The sequence below is a fragment of the Eleutherodactylus coqui genome, chromosome 2 (assembly GCF_035609145.1).
Source record: "Eleutherodactylus coqui strain aEleCoq1 chromosome 2, aEleCoq1.hap1, whole genome shotgun sequence".
Taxonomy (NCBI): Eukaryota; Metazoa; Chordata; class Amphibia; order Anura; family Eleutherodactylidae; genus Eleutherodactylus; species Eleutherodactylus coqui.
Genome location: NC_089838.1, coordinates 134,576,825 through 134,591,972, shown reverse-complemented (window position 1 = coordinate 134,591,972; position 15,148 = coordinate 134,576,825). Strand labels below are relative to the sequence as shown.

Below are 15,148 nucleotides of genomic sequence, written 5' to 3'. Positions count from 1 at the left end.
ATACTGTATAAATTTGTTTTCTCCATCAAAATGGGTATTGGGATGTCCACAGAGGTCTTGTTGGTCCTTTGAGCAGTAATGCTTCAATTTTGTTTAGGTTTAGAGTGTAGCCTGAGAGTCTGCCAATATTCTTGGGTTACCAATCATTAAAAGCATGTCATCGGCAAATGCCGCTACTTTAATTTCTAACTCAGCATATTGGATACCCGTAAAAAGTGTTGCAGATGTTAAGTGGCGGAATAGGGGGTCTATGGACAGATCAAAGAGAAGTGGTGAAAGGGAGCATCCCAGACAGGCCTCCCCCCCCCCCCCCCGAAACAAGTGAATTGTCGGCAAGTCTATTATTGGTAAGAGTAATCGTGGCATGTGTACATCGAGTTCATATAATTGATAGAGGTCTGTCCAAAATGACACCTTTCAAGTGTTGTGTTTAGGAAAGGTCATGCCATTTTGTCAAAAGCTTTCTAAGTATCTAAGATTAGAAGCATTGTGACTAGACTATCAGGAGTTTGCGCAATTAAGGTTGCCGCTATCGCAGTTCTAATATTTTTTAGGGTGTTTCGTCACTGTATAAAACCTTTCTGTGATGTATTGCGGGTAAAATAGATTGTAACCTATCTGTTAGTATTTTAGATAAAATTCTGTAGTCTTAGTTGAGTAGGGGTATGGGCCGGTAGGAGCAGGGATCAGCAGGGTATTAATTCGGTTTTAGCAATAAAATGGCTCTAGACATCCCAAAGTCGTTTATTTGGGTCACTTGCAAGTATATTGCATTGTAAATCTTAGTGAGCGTCGGTACCAGGCCTATTATACCGCGTTTCCCCAAAAATAAGACCGTGTCTTATATAAATATTTGCATTAAAAGAGACAGTGTCTTATTTTCTGGGCTTATACTTACCCAGCCGCCGGCGTCTGTGTCCCTTACACTAGTCCCCAGCGCTGACAGTTTTCTCTTCTCCTGGCAATGGGGCTTTGAACGCCCAGTCTCCAGTAAGCTCTGCGATTGGTTCATCGAGCACTGGCTCTGATTTGATGGCACTTGATTCAATCACAGCGCTCACCAGAGGCGGGGCATTCAAAGCCCAGTTACCAGGCAAAGAGAACCCTGTCAGCCCTGAGAACTGCAGGCTGCAGCAGCGTGGGGACCAGACGCCGGCGGCTAGGTGAGTATAAGTAATAAGGTTAAAAAAAACCAAAAAAAACAATAATCACCTAGCCACCGGCATCTGTGTCCCTCACGCTAGTACCCACGCTGCTGTTCTCAGCGCTGACGGGGCTTTGACTACGCCGCCTCCGGTAAGCGCTAGGATTGGATCGAGTGCCAGCCCATCTGAGCCGGCGCTCGATGAACCAATCACAGCCATTCAGTAATGTCATTCACTGAATGACTGTAAATGATCGAGTGCCGGCCTTGATTGGTTGGCACTCGATCCAATCAGAGAGCTCTCTGACTGGAGGTGGGGTATTCAAAGACCAGTCACCAGAAGAGAATCCTGTCAGCGCCCGAGGGAAACCGACGCCGGCGGCTATTTTGTTTCCTTTTAACCTAGTGTAGCTAAGGCTTATTTTAGAGGGAGGGCTTATATTTCATAAAAATGCATCAATGAAGGCATTACCACACAGTGGAACTGCCTCCTACGCATATCCAGCAGTTGTGTGCAACTCATTAGCTTTCCTGGGAGCGAAGATCACTCGAGTGCCTGTTAACACCCTGACCTGGACACACTGCGCTTTACCTAGACGACTGGCAACATGTGGCATGATCCAATGAGTCACAGTACCAATGGTTTTGGACTGATGGTAAGGTTCATGTACGATGTAGAGCCCATGAAGCCATGGACCCGTTGTCATAGGCACTGTGCAGGCTGGTAGTTGTTCTGTATTGTTGTTCTTATAATATAAGTTGGGTCCACTGGTTTGCCTAAACACATCATTGACAGGTATCCTTCACCATTATTTCACTGCTTGATCATTTGCAGCCCTACATTCACTTCATGTACCCCCAAAAGGATGGTATATACTAGTAGGATTATGGAATTGATGCCACATCTAGTTGCTGAATTTTATGCTAGAAGGGGTCCAACATGATAGTAGCTCCTGTTTCATGACTTTTGCCATGTCAGTGTACATGGGCTTTGAAAGGATTATGGCCAGATGTATAATTTTTGTATCAAATTGGACTGCACTTATTTTGCCATTCCACTTGTGTAAACCGTACATCTTGGCAGATGCATTTTATTGTGTGTTGAACCTTTGCATCAAAATAAGGAACTTTTTTTTTTCTGCATGTATCCAACAAGCAGTTTGCCATTTTCATTCTTATCATAGAGGTTTGGGTTAAATTTGTTTATCCATCCTTTTTTCAGATTGAGACTTAGAACGTCATACTGCAACTATTGTGGCATTTATGAACATTTGCTTGTGTTGCATTGGAGGCCTACCTACAAAAAACAGACAAAAAGTTTCCTAGCATTGTCTCCTGAAACTACTGCCAAGCATAGATGAGAGCCCATCTCTTACTCAGTACAAGACCTCCATTTAGTAATATCAGGCATATCATAATTTATCAGCCTGCTTTTAAAGTCTTTTCTGTAGCTTCTTTTTAAGAAACAGTGAAACCGAATCCAGATACACCTTTAATAGTGGGAGAACTATTACAATTCTGAGAGGACTTCATTTTACAGAATAAACTTTTTAGAAGTGATGATAAAACATCTGACCCAAGTCACAAAACAATTTCAGAGTAAACACCGGTGTTTAAGGAAAATAAAAACAGCATTTTTATTTATTGGTAAGGACCTATTGAGTATTGATCAGTAGACAGCTACTAGGGACTTTCTTGTACTTGAGAGTACATTTTAAAGCAAGATTTGCGTCAAGAAAATGTACCACATATTTACATCACACATCTGGTGGCTTAAAATATTTGTTCCTAAAAATATAAAAATACAATGAAATTTAAATTTAGGTATTTCTTGAAACTGTATATGGAGGCTTATTGAATCTGAACGGGGGGGTGGGGAGGGGCTAACATGGTTTATTAACATGCCATATTACAGAGATATTCTCTTTTAGAAGTACAACAGGACTAGTTAGCAGACCCAAATTCGAACTGTGTTCTTAAAAGGGATTGTCTAAGATTAGAAAAATCGCGCACCTTTTTAACCGCACCCCCCCCCCCCTTCCCGAGACAGCACCACTCCTGTCTACAGCCGTGTCTGGTATCGCAACCTGGCCCCATAACTTGTTCATATTCAGAAAAAAAAAAAAAAGATACTTCTTGTATATTACACTCTTGAAATGTACAGAAATGTAGTGCTACTGAACACAAAATTTGATGAACAGTAATGCAAAAGGAAAAGAGCACATAAGCCAGTTATTTATTGATGTTCCCATGTATGTAGTATGAACACAATTTCCAAAATTGCAATTATCTTCAATTTTATATCTTTTTTGTGTTTTCATTTGTAGGAATTGGCCAAGTCTTCAACAAAAGCTATATTTTCACACAACTTATAAAAACCTTGATGAAATAGGTTATCTACAGCAGTCAGGAGCCTACATTGAACTGCTTAAGTGTTCTGCAAAGACGCTAGGACAATATATTATAGTACACTTAAATGCTTGTCAATTCCGTAACATTAAAACTGCACATAAAATATGCAGTTTCTGTAGAAATGCATGCTATTTTACAGACATTATATACTGTATGTGAGAACCCAGTCATGCAAACTAAGTGCAGATTAGGGATAGAGTTCTAACACCACAAATTTAAAGGGAATCTTTACTTCTCAATCATGTCTGATGTAATTAACATTACAGAAGACTTTGATCTGCAAGCCAGAAGCAGCCTTTTATGTAGCGGAATTAAGGAGCAAAAGTAATACAAAAAAAAAGCTAATGTGTTCAGCTCTGTACCCAGAAACAAAAATGGAATAAAAATATATTCATGGTCCATTTTAACAGTTTTAATTCTAAACAGTAGAGGGGAAATAGATGCTGGAAAGTATTTCCATAAGGTATTTCAACTGAGAACCATCTTTAAAAATGGCTGAACCAATAACCTCTTTAATATGGAAACATTAATGGAATAAAGTCTACAAAAAGCAACAATGGAATTAAGCCAAACCCCCTCCTTAAAGAATGTGGACATTGTGAAGCCTGATACGCAAGATTTCAATCTTTTGCCTTTTTAGAACCTGTCAATTTCAGTGCATTATATGGTTCAATGTTATGGTCCCACTGGAGTAGGAATATTTAAGTTGTGTCCATTGATTCCAGGTTGGCAGATGAAGTATCTTTTTGGATACTTTCAAATATTGCTGCAAGTTCAGGATTTGAGCTGATCTGAGACTGAAATTCACTCATTAAGGGGCTTTTTTCGGCTTCAGGAATGGTTAAAAGTGCTGCCACGGCTCTCATTGCGGAGCGCTTTAGTTCATCTTGCTTCTCAAATTCTTGTTTCACAGAATTTGCCTTCACCTGCAGATTAACAAAAATTCATTCATTAGCAAAATTCGAAAAAAAATAAACATAGTATAGCAAAACAAAGGACAAAAAAAAAAATATATATATATATATATAAATAAATTTGGTATCGTAGTAACCGTACTGACCCATAAAATAAAGTAATCATGTCATTTTTGCTACAGTGTACACACCATAGAAAAACACACACCCAAAGATGGCAGAATTTAGTTTTTCCCATTTCACTGCACTTAGAATTTTTTCTTTAAGTTTTTCTATAGTACATACAACTCATCCCGCAAAAAACAATCCGTCATACATCTACGTCAATGGTTAAAGAAAAAAGAGTTACAATTTTTTAAAGGGTGGTGGGACCGAAAATGGGGGCGAAAAGGGCATTGTCCTTAAGGGGTTAAGGTATGTTCGCAATGGCAAAGTCCGCATTAGAAAAATGTGATAGATTCCATGGAAATTTGCGTTAGAAAGATACTAATTTTTATGTAGCTTTCGCAAGGACTTGCTGCATATTCGGTTTCAAATAGGCAGCAGCATGTCATTTTTCTAGGATATGGATTTCAAAATCTGCACGAACTACAGCCCCTGAAAACACAAAATATATTTTGAAATTTCGGTGTGAACAAGGCCTTACAGGTAGGCCAAATGCTAGATGTGCAAAGGGATGAATGAAAACAAAGTCTGCATCTCTATTTGTCCGCTCTCCCTGAACTAGTGGGCCAGACTCTAGCTGCTATAAGGTCTCCCATATGCTTCGCACAGAAGAGGAGATCCTGCTCGCCCTTCTCTCTTTAGCACACTCCAAGAATGGAGCAATTATATAGCTGAGAAGTACATCTGTGGATCTAGATCTAGCACTGGAGTGAGACAAAACTCTACATGCTACACCAGCTTCTGTGTGTGTCTCTGCCTCACTCTGCAGCTGGATTTTAGCAGCATGTCAGAGTGAATGCTCAGTGCAGGAGTAGAAGCAGGTGATAAGTGGAGAAAAGGGCATTTTTCTTTGAAAAGATATTACAGTGTTTCTTAAATTTGCTTGTAGCATTAATTTATAGAAAGTTTGTTGAAACAACACTGCCTATTTTAGCTATAGGATATTTTGGTTATAAATAAGTGACCACATGCCTTAATTGTTCCCTTTATATGCAGTTGAGCGAAAATACTTTGTGTGCGTTCACTTTTGATGTAACGTACCTTGGTTGTACAGGTGGCACGCAACGGTTCTACCAATCTATCCAGCCTCTGCAGTACAGCACTTGGACATAAGGTAGACAATCTTACCAACATTAAAAATGTCAGCATCTATACAAGAGAAAAACAAAAATACTTCAATAGTGCTTTAAAAAAATTGATTAAACTCCGCAAAGTACAGAAAGGAAAATAATAGTTGATGCATATTTAAAGAGATTACCTTAATGTCATAATGATCCTTTAAGCCATCTTCTACATGGTTTAAGAATTCAAAGATGTCTAGCCTGTCCAAACAGCTGTCAAGAAGAGTGTACATACACTCAAAGGCTGCTTTCCGAATATCTAGCCCATCATCAACCGTGTGTTTAAAAGGGCCCATTTCCACCTGAAAAAAGATACATGTGAAATGCACTGAAAGAAAAAAGAAAAAAAGGAAAACTATTTAGAAAAGCTTAAAAACACCCTTCACCAACCTCTCTTATTAGCTCCTTTCTGACTTTTGTTTCATTGTAAAGATGGGGAAGCACAGAATCAAGCAAATCTCGAATTAATGATGGCTTGTTGTGAGCTGCAGAATTGAAAGTCACTAGGGCTACTCGTCTCACATTTAAGTCCGGATCCTCCAATGTCTTCAAAAAGTCACCTGTTGCAAAAGAAAGAGTTCATAATGACTCCCTTTATGACCAATTAAGCTTATTATGTAACTAGAGGGCACTATGCAATGCATGCAACGAGACCTCATATAAGCACAACCAAAACTGTAACCTAAAACTGCAAACCAAATACAGTTGTGCGAAATGGAGATGCAAGCAGACTTCAGCATGAATTACTACCTCTGTCTCCGTGAATATACAGATATTCCTGGTCATCGGTATGTTAAGCTTACCAATACAATTTTTCAGCAGGGGATCAATGGGCTGAGGATGGTCAGAAATTGTAAACTTAACAGCAGTTACTACAGAGCTCCGTGCATAGGATGAACCTAGAAGAAATTAAGTTAAAAAAAAAAGAAAATTAGGATTACAAATCCAGACACAAATATAAATTCAATATAACACCAGGCATTACAAGGGAAAGAAAACTGCATCTTGTCTAATCTTTACATCCTCATGCCAATATGTCCTTGAGGACTCGAGACCTGACGATCCTCAGCTGCTACTGAATCCCTGCAGCTCCTGTGCAGGGACACTCATTGCCAACCATTGTACAGGAGAAGCGCCAAAGGGTCTTCTCTTTCTTTGTTTTTGGGATTGGCAGAGCCTCTAAAGGTCAGGCCCCAAATGAGCAGAATGTTATGACATATTGCTAGGATATGCCATACCGTTCCATGCTAGCAACACTTCTTTAAAAGCAGAGAAGACATAATGTATACATCTGGCCATGTCTTGGAGTTGGCATAGCTTGAAAGCTAGCACAAATTGGAGAGTACCAATTCCCTAGTTCAGCACTGGATATAACAATGGATTCCCCACACAGGTCCAATTTTACCAGGTGCAGCAATATAACAATGTCCCAAATCTCCGCCGTGTTCATACAATGTGGATTGTGCTCAACCGGAAACATATATTGTGAAGAGGAGAGCTCCATTCAAAGGTTTTCCAGCTGAGCACAATAAGCATTGTATTAGCTCAGGCACGGAGTGGGGGCACACATCCAACCAACTAAACCAAAGGAGTCTATCAGCTCAAGCAAACACCACCACGGGGGATCCGGCTAGTGATTTAGCTAATTATTAGATAGTCATTTAGCAATAATTAACCATATGGCGTTATGTAAGTGTTTACAAATCGATAAAAACAATATGCATGAGGCAGCCTTGGAGTGATCAAGCTGCAAATAGTTAAGATTTAACCAGAAGAAATTATTCTTGATATTAAAGAGTCTCTCCGGTTTTGGGACAAAATTCTGTCCGGGGACAGGAAGAGTGTATATCTGCAGTTGTTCTCTGCCGCCCCTCTGATGCACTTTCAGGTCTCGTTTTTACCATCCAAGTTGGCTGCAGCAATTTTCTAATTACCTAATGCACACTGTGCACTGCTCTCTGATTGGCCAGTGCTGATCACATGAGCAGATCTGGCCAATAAGAGGATAGGTATAGTGGTACTAGTACTTTTACATTACCAATGCAGTATGGAGATTAGGTGGTCTGAAAGTTGGATTGGCAGATAGGAGGGGCAGCAAAGAATAGCAGCAGCAGGTAATATACACCCCCCACCGCCTCTGGTCCTGGGACAGAATTTTGTCCCAAAACTGGATCATCGCTTTAATAAAAAAAAGCCATACAACACCATTCATTCACAACATACCAGAAATTGCATCAGTAGGACAGATTCTGAAGAACTACATGACTCCTTGTACATTATAGCCATTACTTATACACATACCTGCAGCCAAGTATCCTTTGAGACGTGGTAAAAGTGTCTCCGGATCTATCAACGTCAGCTTGCCCAAGCATTCTGCAACAACATTCCTGGTTCCTTCCTCGGCACATTCAGAGTGTTTAAGTAGTAAAGCCCAGATGTTTTCAACGTATGGCTTAAGGCCTACTACTGATGCGGAGCTTATTATTTCTTTTAAGGAATGAAGTAGAAGGTATTGCCTTTTGGGCTGACTCGTTATCTCTTGTAAGACAAATGGCAGATACTCTGGTAGGTTTCCTACACTGATACTTCCAAGCGCATATGAGGCTGCAGATTTTACTTCTTCACTAGGAGAGGAAAAAGCTTCTAAGATAACAGATTTTAGCTCTAGCTGTCCACTGAGATCAATGTGATGTCCAACTTCACCTAAAGAAAGCAAAGCCAACAGTCGAATTGAATCTGTAGACCTAGAGTTTTTAACGTCTTGGATAAACTGACCAACGACAGCCGGTCCCTCTTTTGGGCATGCCCGAGTAAGTGCTGCTACGCATTTGGCAATAGAATAGTAGGACTGCTTGTGGGTGAGAGCAGTGCTCTGGGCATATACTGGGCCTGTCAGCATACGCAGTAAATCCATATAGCCCAAACTCACAGTTGATGTCACGACTAAGGCTTGGAAAAACTCTAACATTGCACTAAGAGCTCCTCCTTGAAGTAATGGGGACCTCACAAGCCCAATTAGTTCATTAAGGATAGATCCACTAATCTTTGATAGAGAAGATGGATAAACTTTAGCTAAAGTTGTCAGAAAGCTTATTGCCATCTGAGACACGTGCATATCACTTTCACTAATAAGAGGTGGAAGCTCATCCAGCACCGCATCAATCATTGCTGCAGTCAGACTGTCGCTATAATTCTTTATCAAGATATCTAGAGCAGAAAGAGTGCCAAGTTTTAACGCTCTTTGATTCTTCCGGAGAAATGAGGCAAGGATAGGCACTCCTTCTCCCAAAATTGGCCTAAGATCTATTTTCAGGGGAGATCCAGCTATTAATGTTAGAGCTTTCACTGTAGTCAACCGGGTGATCTCATTCTTCAGTCTCTCAAGGAAAATTTGAAGTGTACTGGGGAGATCACTTCCCAAATTATCACCTAGACTACATATTATTTGCCCCATGCAGGAGATTGCCCGTTCCTTTACTTCTTGATCAATATCTGCTGCTTTCAACCTCTTGATTGTACATGTAAACAGATCTTTTATGTATGGAGTTGCATCGAAGGAAGAAGGCTGATCCAGTGGTCTAATGACTTTCACGAGCTGCTGAGTAACTAAGAGGGCTTCGGATGTGATTTTGTAAAATGGATCTCCAACACAGATCACTACAGGTGCCACCAAGGCCTGGACATGTGGGTGGAAGACTTGTGGAGAATGATTGCAGAGGATTACATACAAGCAGGACAAAGCATCTATCTTCAGATTAGAAGAACTTGACTTGTCATTTAATGAAAAGATAATTCCTGAAAGAAACAAAAAGCAAGTAATCAACTTTTAAAATCTTCAGGAGAAAAAAAACTAAACAAAATGCACATTTCAGAGTTCGATAAATACCCTATACCTTGTAGACTGAAGGCTACTACAGCGTGCTAATACAACTAGGAAGTGGGCACTTACCTGGCACAAGAACCGGAACATGTTGTGTCAGAGCCCCAGGCAGCACATTGACCAACTCCGTCAGCATATTAAAACAACACTGCCGGGTCTTCACACTCTTTTCCTTCATTTGTTTATGCAGCGCTTTTACAATGTTCGGTACCTACAGATTATACAACAGAAATATAATATATAGGCAGAAAAGCTCATAAACAAATACACCTCCTCAATTCTAATGCTGGGGTCACACGGGACGGAATTTCAGTCGAATTTCCGCACCGAAAAAACATGAGATTTCAGCAGGATAAAGCGTAGCTTCAAAACCTGCGGCCTTTGGAGCGGCATTCCGCTGCGGCTTTCTCTCCCCATAGAGAGGTCGCTGCAGAAACGAGAAAAGAATTGACATGCTGCAAAATTGAATTCCACGCTACATGTCAGTTTTCGTGTAGCTTGTGGACAAGATTTTTGCAAAATCTCATCCACTTTGCTGGCTAATCCCAGGATTAGGAGCCACGAGCGGAATGGCCGTGCGGACTTGCCACACGGAAATTCTGAAGCAATTCCAGCCAGTGTGAACCCAGCCTTACACTTCAGTGAAGCATTCATATGTCAAAGCATTACAGTATAATGATAAAGATATCTAGTAGAGTGGTATTTGCATTTCAAAGTACTAGATAAGCCATGGTTTACATCTAAAAGTACTTCCAACTTCCCAAGCTACCCAGTCTGTAGTGCCTGTGCTCCCTCTACACATTACTGTTCATAAGCTTGCCAAAAGAAATTGTCATAAAACTTTTGCACAAGTCTCCATCTAACTCTTAGCAAATGAAGTGCCTGCAGCATTTCCACATGGACACCAGTGTATGACACCATTTATGCGCTGTGTAATGGTTATGAACAGTAAAAGGGTTAACGCTCATGGTTTTAAGAATGCTCTTTCGAGACCTGGAGGAACTGATACCAAGCATTCAGTAGCCAGTTCTTATAGCCCAGTGGGCTTCTAGAATATGCTGGAGTTTTCACACTGGCTTCACCAAATAATGATCCTGGATAGCATTATGTATGTATGGGTGAATTAAACATGGCGGGGGTAGGACCAGCACACAGGCAGTGTGGCCAGAACCTCTTTCTGAACGGATCTAGGCATTGGTGCATACAATGGGGTGCAATCTACTAAAAATAATCAAATGAATCTTTGTACTGCTTAAGAAACTGTATATATTTCCAATTGTAGCCACTTACTTCGTTATATGCTATATTAATAGATGGTGAAAGACTGTTTATGTTTTCCAAAGCAGGGATCACAGAGTTTGTTTTAACTTCAACCAGGAACTCTCTAGGTTTATGCAAATAAAATTTAAAGTTGTTGCCTTATTTCTTATTACTGATGGCTTTTCCCCATAAGAGGTCATCAATAGCAGATTAGCAGGGGTCTGCCACTTATAGCCCCTAGTAATCAGCTATTCAATGGAATAGTTGATCAGAGAGAATCTTGAGTGGTGGACCCTAGCCAAACTCCCATTGAAGATGACCTCGCCATCATTGAAGCTAGGTCATCAATAGTAAAAAGTGGGCTTAACTCCTTGAATAACTCTGAAAAGTGACCATACAGAGATTTTTTAAATCTGTCTGGGGAAGGCAAGTTTGCAATCCCTCTGGATAGAACAAGAATGTTTCCATTCCATGACAGCCAGCCAACAGTCTTGACTAGTGAGAAATAGAAGGCATATTAGAGAGCAACTTTATTATACCATTAGCTTTCATCATTCTAAATAATGCTTAATGTGTTTAATATTTTATTACAGAAAATAGAAGGCACCAACCTGGCTCTGCAGCATTGTCAAAGGAGTTTCTCCCTGCTCCATTGCATCTGGGTCACAAAGCCAGCTTTGTACAGGCCTGGTCTGTTTCAGAAGAGATAGATATGCATGAAACACATCAGCCTTAACATTCTCTTCACGTTCTTTGAACCTGGCTATCAACGCCGGAGAGACCGTCTTGTAGAACTCTGGCAGCATCTCATGACGAGTGCTGACCACAGCATCCAGGCACTTAGCAGCGGCACGTCGCACCTTCCAACTCATATCATCATCATCGCTGTACTCATCGTCGCTACCTGCAGCCAGAGAAATATTAGTTTTACACTTTGAAATAAAATTAAACACTGTAATATCAAAAGCAATATAACTTACTGAAGAATTACAATCATCCCAAAATATCACAATTCTGCATTAGTCATACTTGGTTGGTGACTGCGTTAACAGCTATTCATTTTTAATGATGCATTAATAGATAATTTGTAGGAAGAGCTTACAGTGAGCGGGTTAGGTTTTCTCTTAATACATATTAGTATGTAAAACTGGCCTTACAAGGCAGGTTAGAGCTTTACTTTGTAAGTGAAGTGGAAGACAAATGTCAATCTGATTCTCAGCACCGGTTATTTTTTATTTTGAGTCAATATTGGCTTTAACCTCTTGTCAAAATCTGCTGTGCGCAGGGAATGTATGGAGTGGAGTCAGGAGTAGAGCCCGCTCCATACACAGTGGGTGTCAGCTGGCCAAAGCAACCGCGAACAGAGAAGTCCCATAGTGGCTGCTAACCATTTAAATGCTGCCATCAATTTTGACATTTAAATGTCCTGAGCAGTTTGCCTAGAATCTCCTTGCAGGCGGCACTTCAGGGGGTCACAGCAGCCCTGGGCTTTGCGAATTATATTTCTGCCTATTAAGACGAGCCTATGGCACGTCTTAATAGAATGCCTGCAGAAATACAATGCACTGAAATCCTAAAGTATTACAGTGTATTTTTTATAAGCAGTCAAAGACGTTTGCTAGTTCACACCCCTTGGAAACAAAAATAAATAAAATAAAAAGGGAGATTTTTTTTTTCAAGTAAAAACTACTAAAAGTGTGTGTGGGGGGGGGGGGGGGGGGGAACACACAAAAAAAAACCTTTTTCCATATTATAAAAATCTAAAGGAGATGAAAAAAAAATTACCATAAAAAGTCTGATCTATTAAAATAATGCATTATTCATTCCTCACAGTAAACGCCATCAAGAAAAAAAAAAAAGAAGTACTGCCAGAATTTAAGGAAGGAGGGATGGAGGAAGAGGAGAGGGGAGTGAGGATTAAAAAACACGACCCACTTTTACATTATGTGTTTTAAAGAAAGCCTGTTCAGTCCTATGATCAATAATCTAAGTTTAAGGGCTCATCGGACTGGCTCTTCAGAATCAGGAAGTGTGGCTTTCATACTCTGCTACTTCCCCGATCCCTTAAGCTGCGTTCACACTGGACGGAATTCCAGCGGAATTCTTGCGGATTTCCACTGGATGGCCGTTTTCAGTTTGGCCGCAGAGTGTGGGTGAGATTTTTGCAAATTCTCGTCCACTTCGCTGGCTAATCCTGGGATTAGGAGCCGTGTGTGAAATTTCCGTGTGAAAATTCCGCACAGAAATTCCACAGCAAATCCGTCCTGTGTGAAGCCAGCCTTACTGTCCGCATGGGAAGCTGCTGCTGGGTCCTTGCATCTGGCTCATCTCTGCAGTCAGCGTGCACATTTACACACAGTTCTCTAAGTGTACATGTGTAAGGAATGAAAAAATTAGTCTGATATAAGTGCCGAGCAGCAGCTTCTCATGTAGTTAGTAAAGGAACATGAAAGCAGGCAAGTATGAATGTCAAATCCCTGTACTCTGTGGCCTCTATCCTATGAGACTGTAAACTTAAGGTTGTGAAGCTCACAGGACTGAATAGGTTTCCTTTAATGCCAATGCAGTAGTGTCCGATTGATTTGATTAAAACAGAGCACAACACCTTGATCATCATCATCTGCACCATCAGCATCCATCGCATTTTCATCTTCATCCTCATCATCATAGTTATAATTGGGATCATAAGTCAAGTACTTAAGACAGATATTTATAATAGTGGATACATGAGGATATACTTCCTTGGGGCATCTATAAAAAAGAATGAAGCCATGTCATTCTATGCTGGTTAATGCAACCTCTTTCAAAATATACAAAATTAGAACAGTGGAGGGAGTTACCCACTTTGGACCCCTGATATCAGCGAGATCATGTGTGTTCATTGAAATAATGAGCCAATTGATTTGCAAAAAAAAAAAAGAAAACTCCAGGCAAAAACTGATCCTTTATGTCTCATGCAGGTTGGTGAAGGACACAAGGATTTAACCCACTAAGGTCCAAGCGCAATAAATATACAGCGTTTGGTCCCGGTCTTACAGCCCAGCTGATAGTAAAATTACGGCAGGGATTTAAGCTTCCTGCTCTGCAATCAATCAGAGGGCAGGACGGGCTGTCAGCAGTTAGTAACAGCTTTAGTTAGCCCTTTCTGCCTTTTCCTTCCCCAAGTACACAGGGCTCAATGAGCGTTGTGTACTGAAAAGTGGAAGTGTAACTTCCACTACGGGAGCCGCAGGGTCATGTGACCGCCGGGATTTCCTGCTACAGCAGAGCTACAAGGTCACAGAAGACCCTGATCAGCTCTGTCAGTGACTAATGTCACTACAAGGGATATTTTCCCCAGTAACTGTGGCTCCTATGGATGCCTCAGCTACAGTGAGAAAGTGTCAAATAAAAAAACCTAAGAAACATGTGAATGTCCCCCAGAGGTCTTATATGTTGTCATGGGGGACATAGATAGTGAAAAACATAATTACATACATCAGTAAGTAAAAATTACAGAATAAAACAATATATACATAAGAAAGAAAATGACCCAAAGCCGACGCCAACCAAAACAGTTGCTGTATGCGAGCATATTATATATGAAAATGTCCAAAACAAATAGAGGAACCTGTTCCCATAACTTATTTCAGCATAAATATACTAATTGGAAAAAAAAAAAAAAAAGTATAAATGTTAAAAAAATAACATTTTTTTAAAGCTTTTTACCCCCAATAAAACAAACAAAAATAGAGGGAGAAAAAGTTAGTGAAAAGGTTATTTTTAAAAATAGCCCTATATGTCACGGGGAAAAAAATGCAGCAAAAATAATTGTGGTAGCTAAAAGAAAAGAAATAAGGCAGTAAAACCACCACATGGGTAAAATCCCTAAAAAGTATCTGGTCCTTAAGATACAAAACAGCCCGGTCCTTCAAGCGTTAAGATTAAAGATGAGCGAGTATACTCACTAAGGCACTTTACTCGAGCGAGTAGAGCCTTAGCAGAGTATCTCCCCGCTCGCCTCTAAAGTTTCGGGGGCCGCCGCGGGTGACAGGTGAGTTGTGGCGGGGAGCGGGGGGGAAGGGGGGAGAGAGATCTCCCCTCTGTTCCTCCCCGCTCTCCCCCGCCCCCCTGAATCTTTAGAGGTGAGTGGAGAGATACTCGGCTAAGGCACTACTCGAGTAAATTGCCTTAGCGAGTGTACTCGCTCATCTCTAGTTAAGATACATCACAAACAATTGCTGTGTCATATAACGTCCCCTCCGGCCCTGCT

At 40.7% G+C, this 15,148-nt stretch overlaps 1 protein-coding gene across 1 annotated transcript in view; it reads right to left on the bottom strand.

The window, feature by feature from the left end:
* Positions 1-2,623: 2,623 nt before the first annotated feature.
* CAND1 (cullin associated and neddylation dissociated 1) overlaps positions 2,624-15,148 on the bottom strand; it is a 28,859-nt gene continuing 16,334 nt past the window's right edge. The window contains exons 7-15 of the mRNA XM_066591603.1: positions 13,502-13,647; positions 11,508-11,800; positions 9,706-9,847; positions 8,058-9,551; positions 6,560-6,655; positions 6,147-6,316; positions 5,894-6,058; positions 5,677-5,784; positions 2,624-4,482 (exon numbers count right to left, since the gene is read on the bottom strand). Of these exons, the coding sequence (XP_066447700.1) occupies positions 4,258-4,482; positions 5,677-5,784; positions 5,894-6,058; positions 6,147-6,316; positions 6,560-6,655; positions 8,058-9,551; positions 9,706-9,847; positions 11,508-11,800; positions 13,502-13,647 (2,839 nt within the window). The 3' untranslated portion in view covers positions 2,624-4,257. The remainder of the gene's footprint in view (positions 4,483-5,676; positions 5,785-5,893; positions 6,059-6,146; positions 6,317-6,559; positions 6,656-8,057; positions 9,552-9,705; positions 9,848-11,507; positions 11,801-13,501; positions 13,648-15,148) is intronic.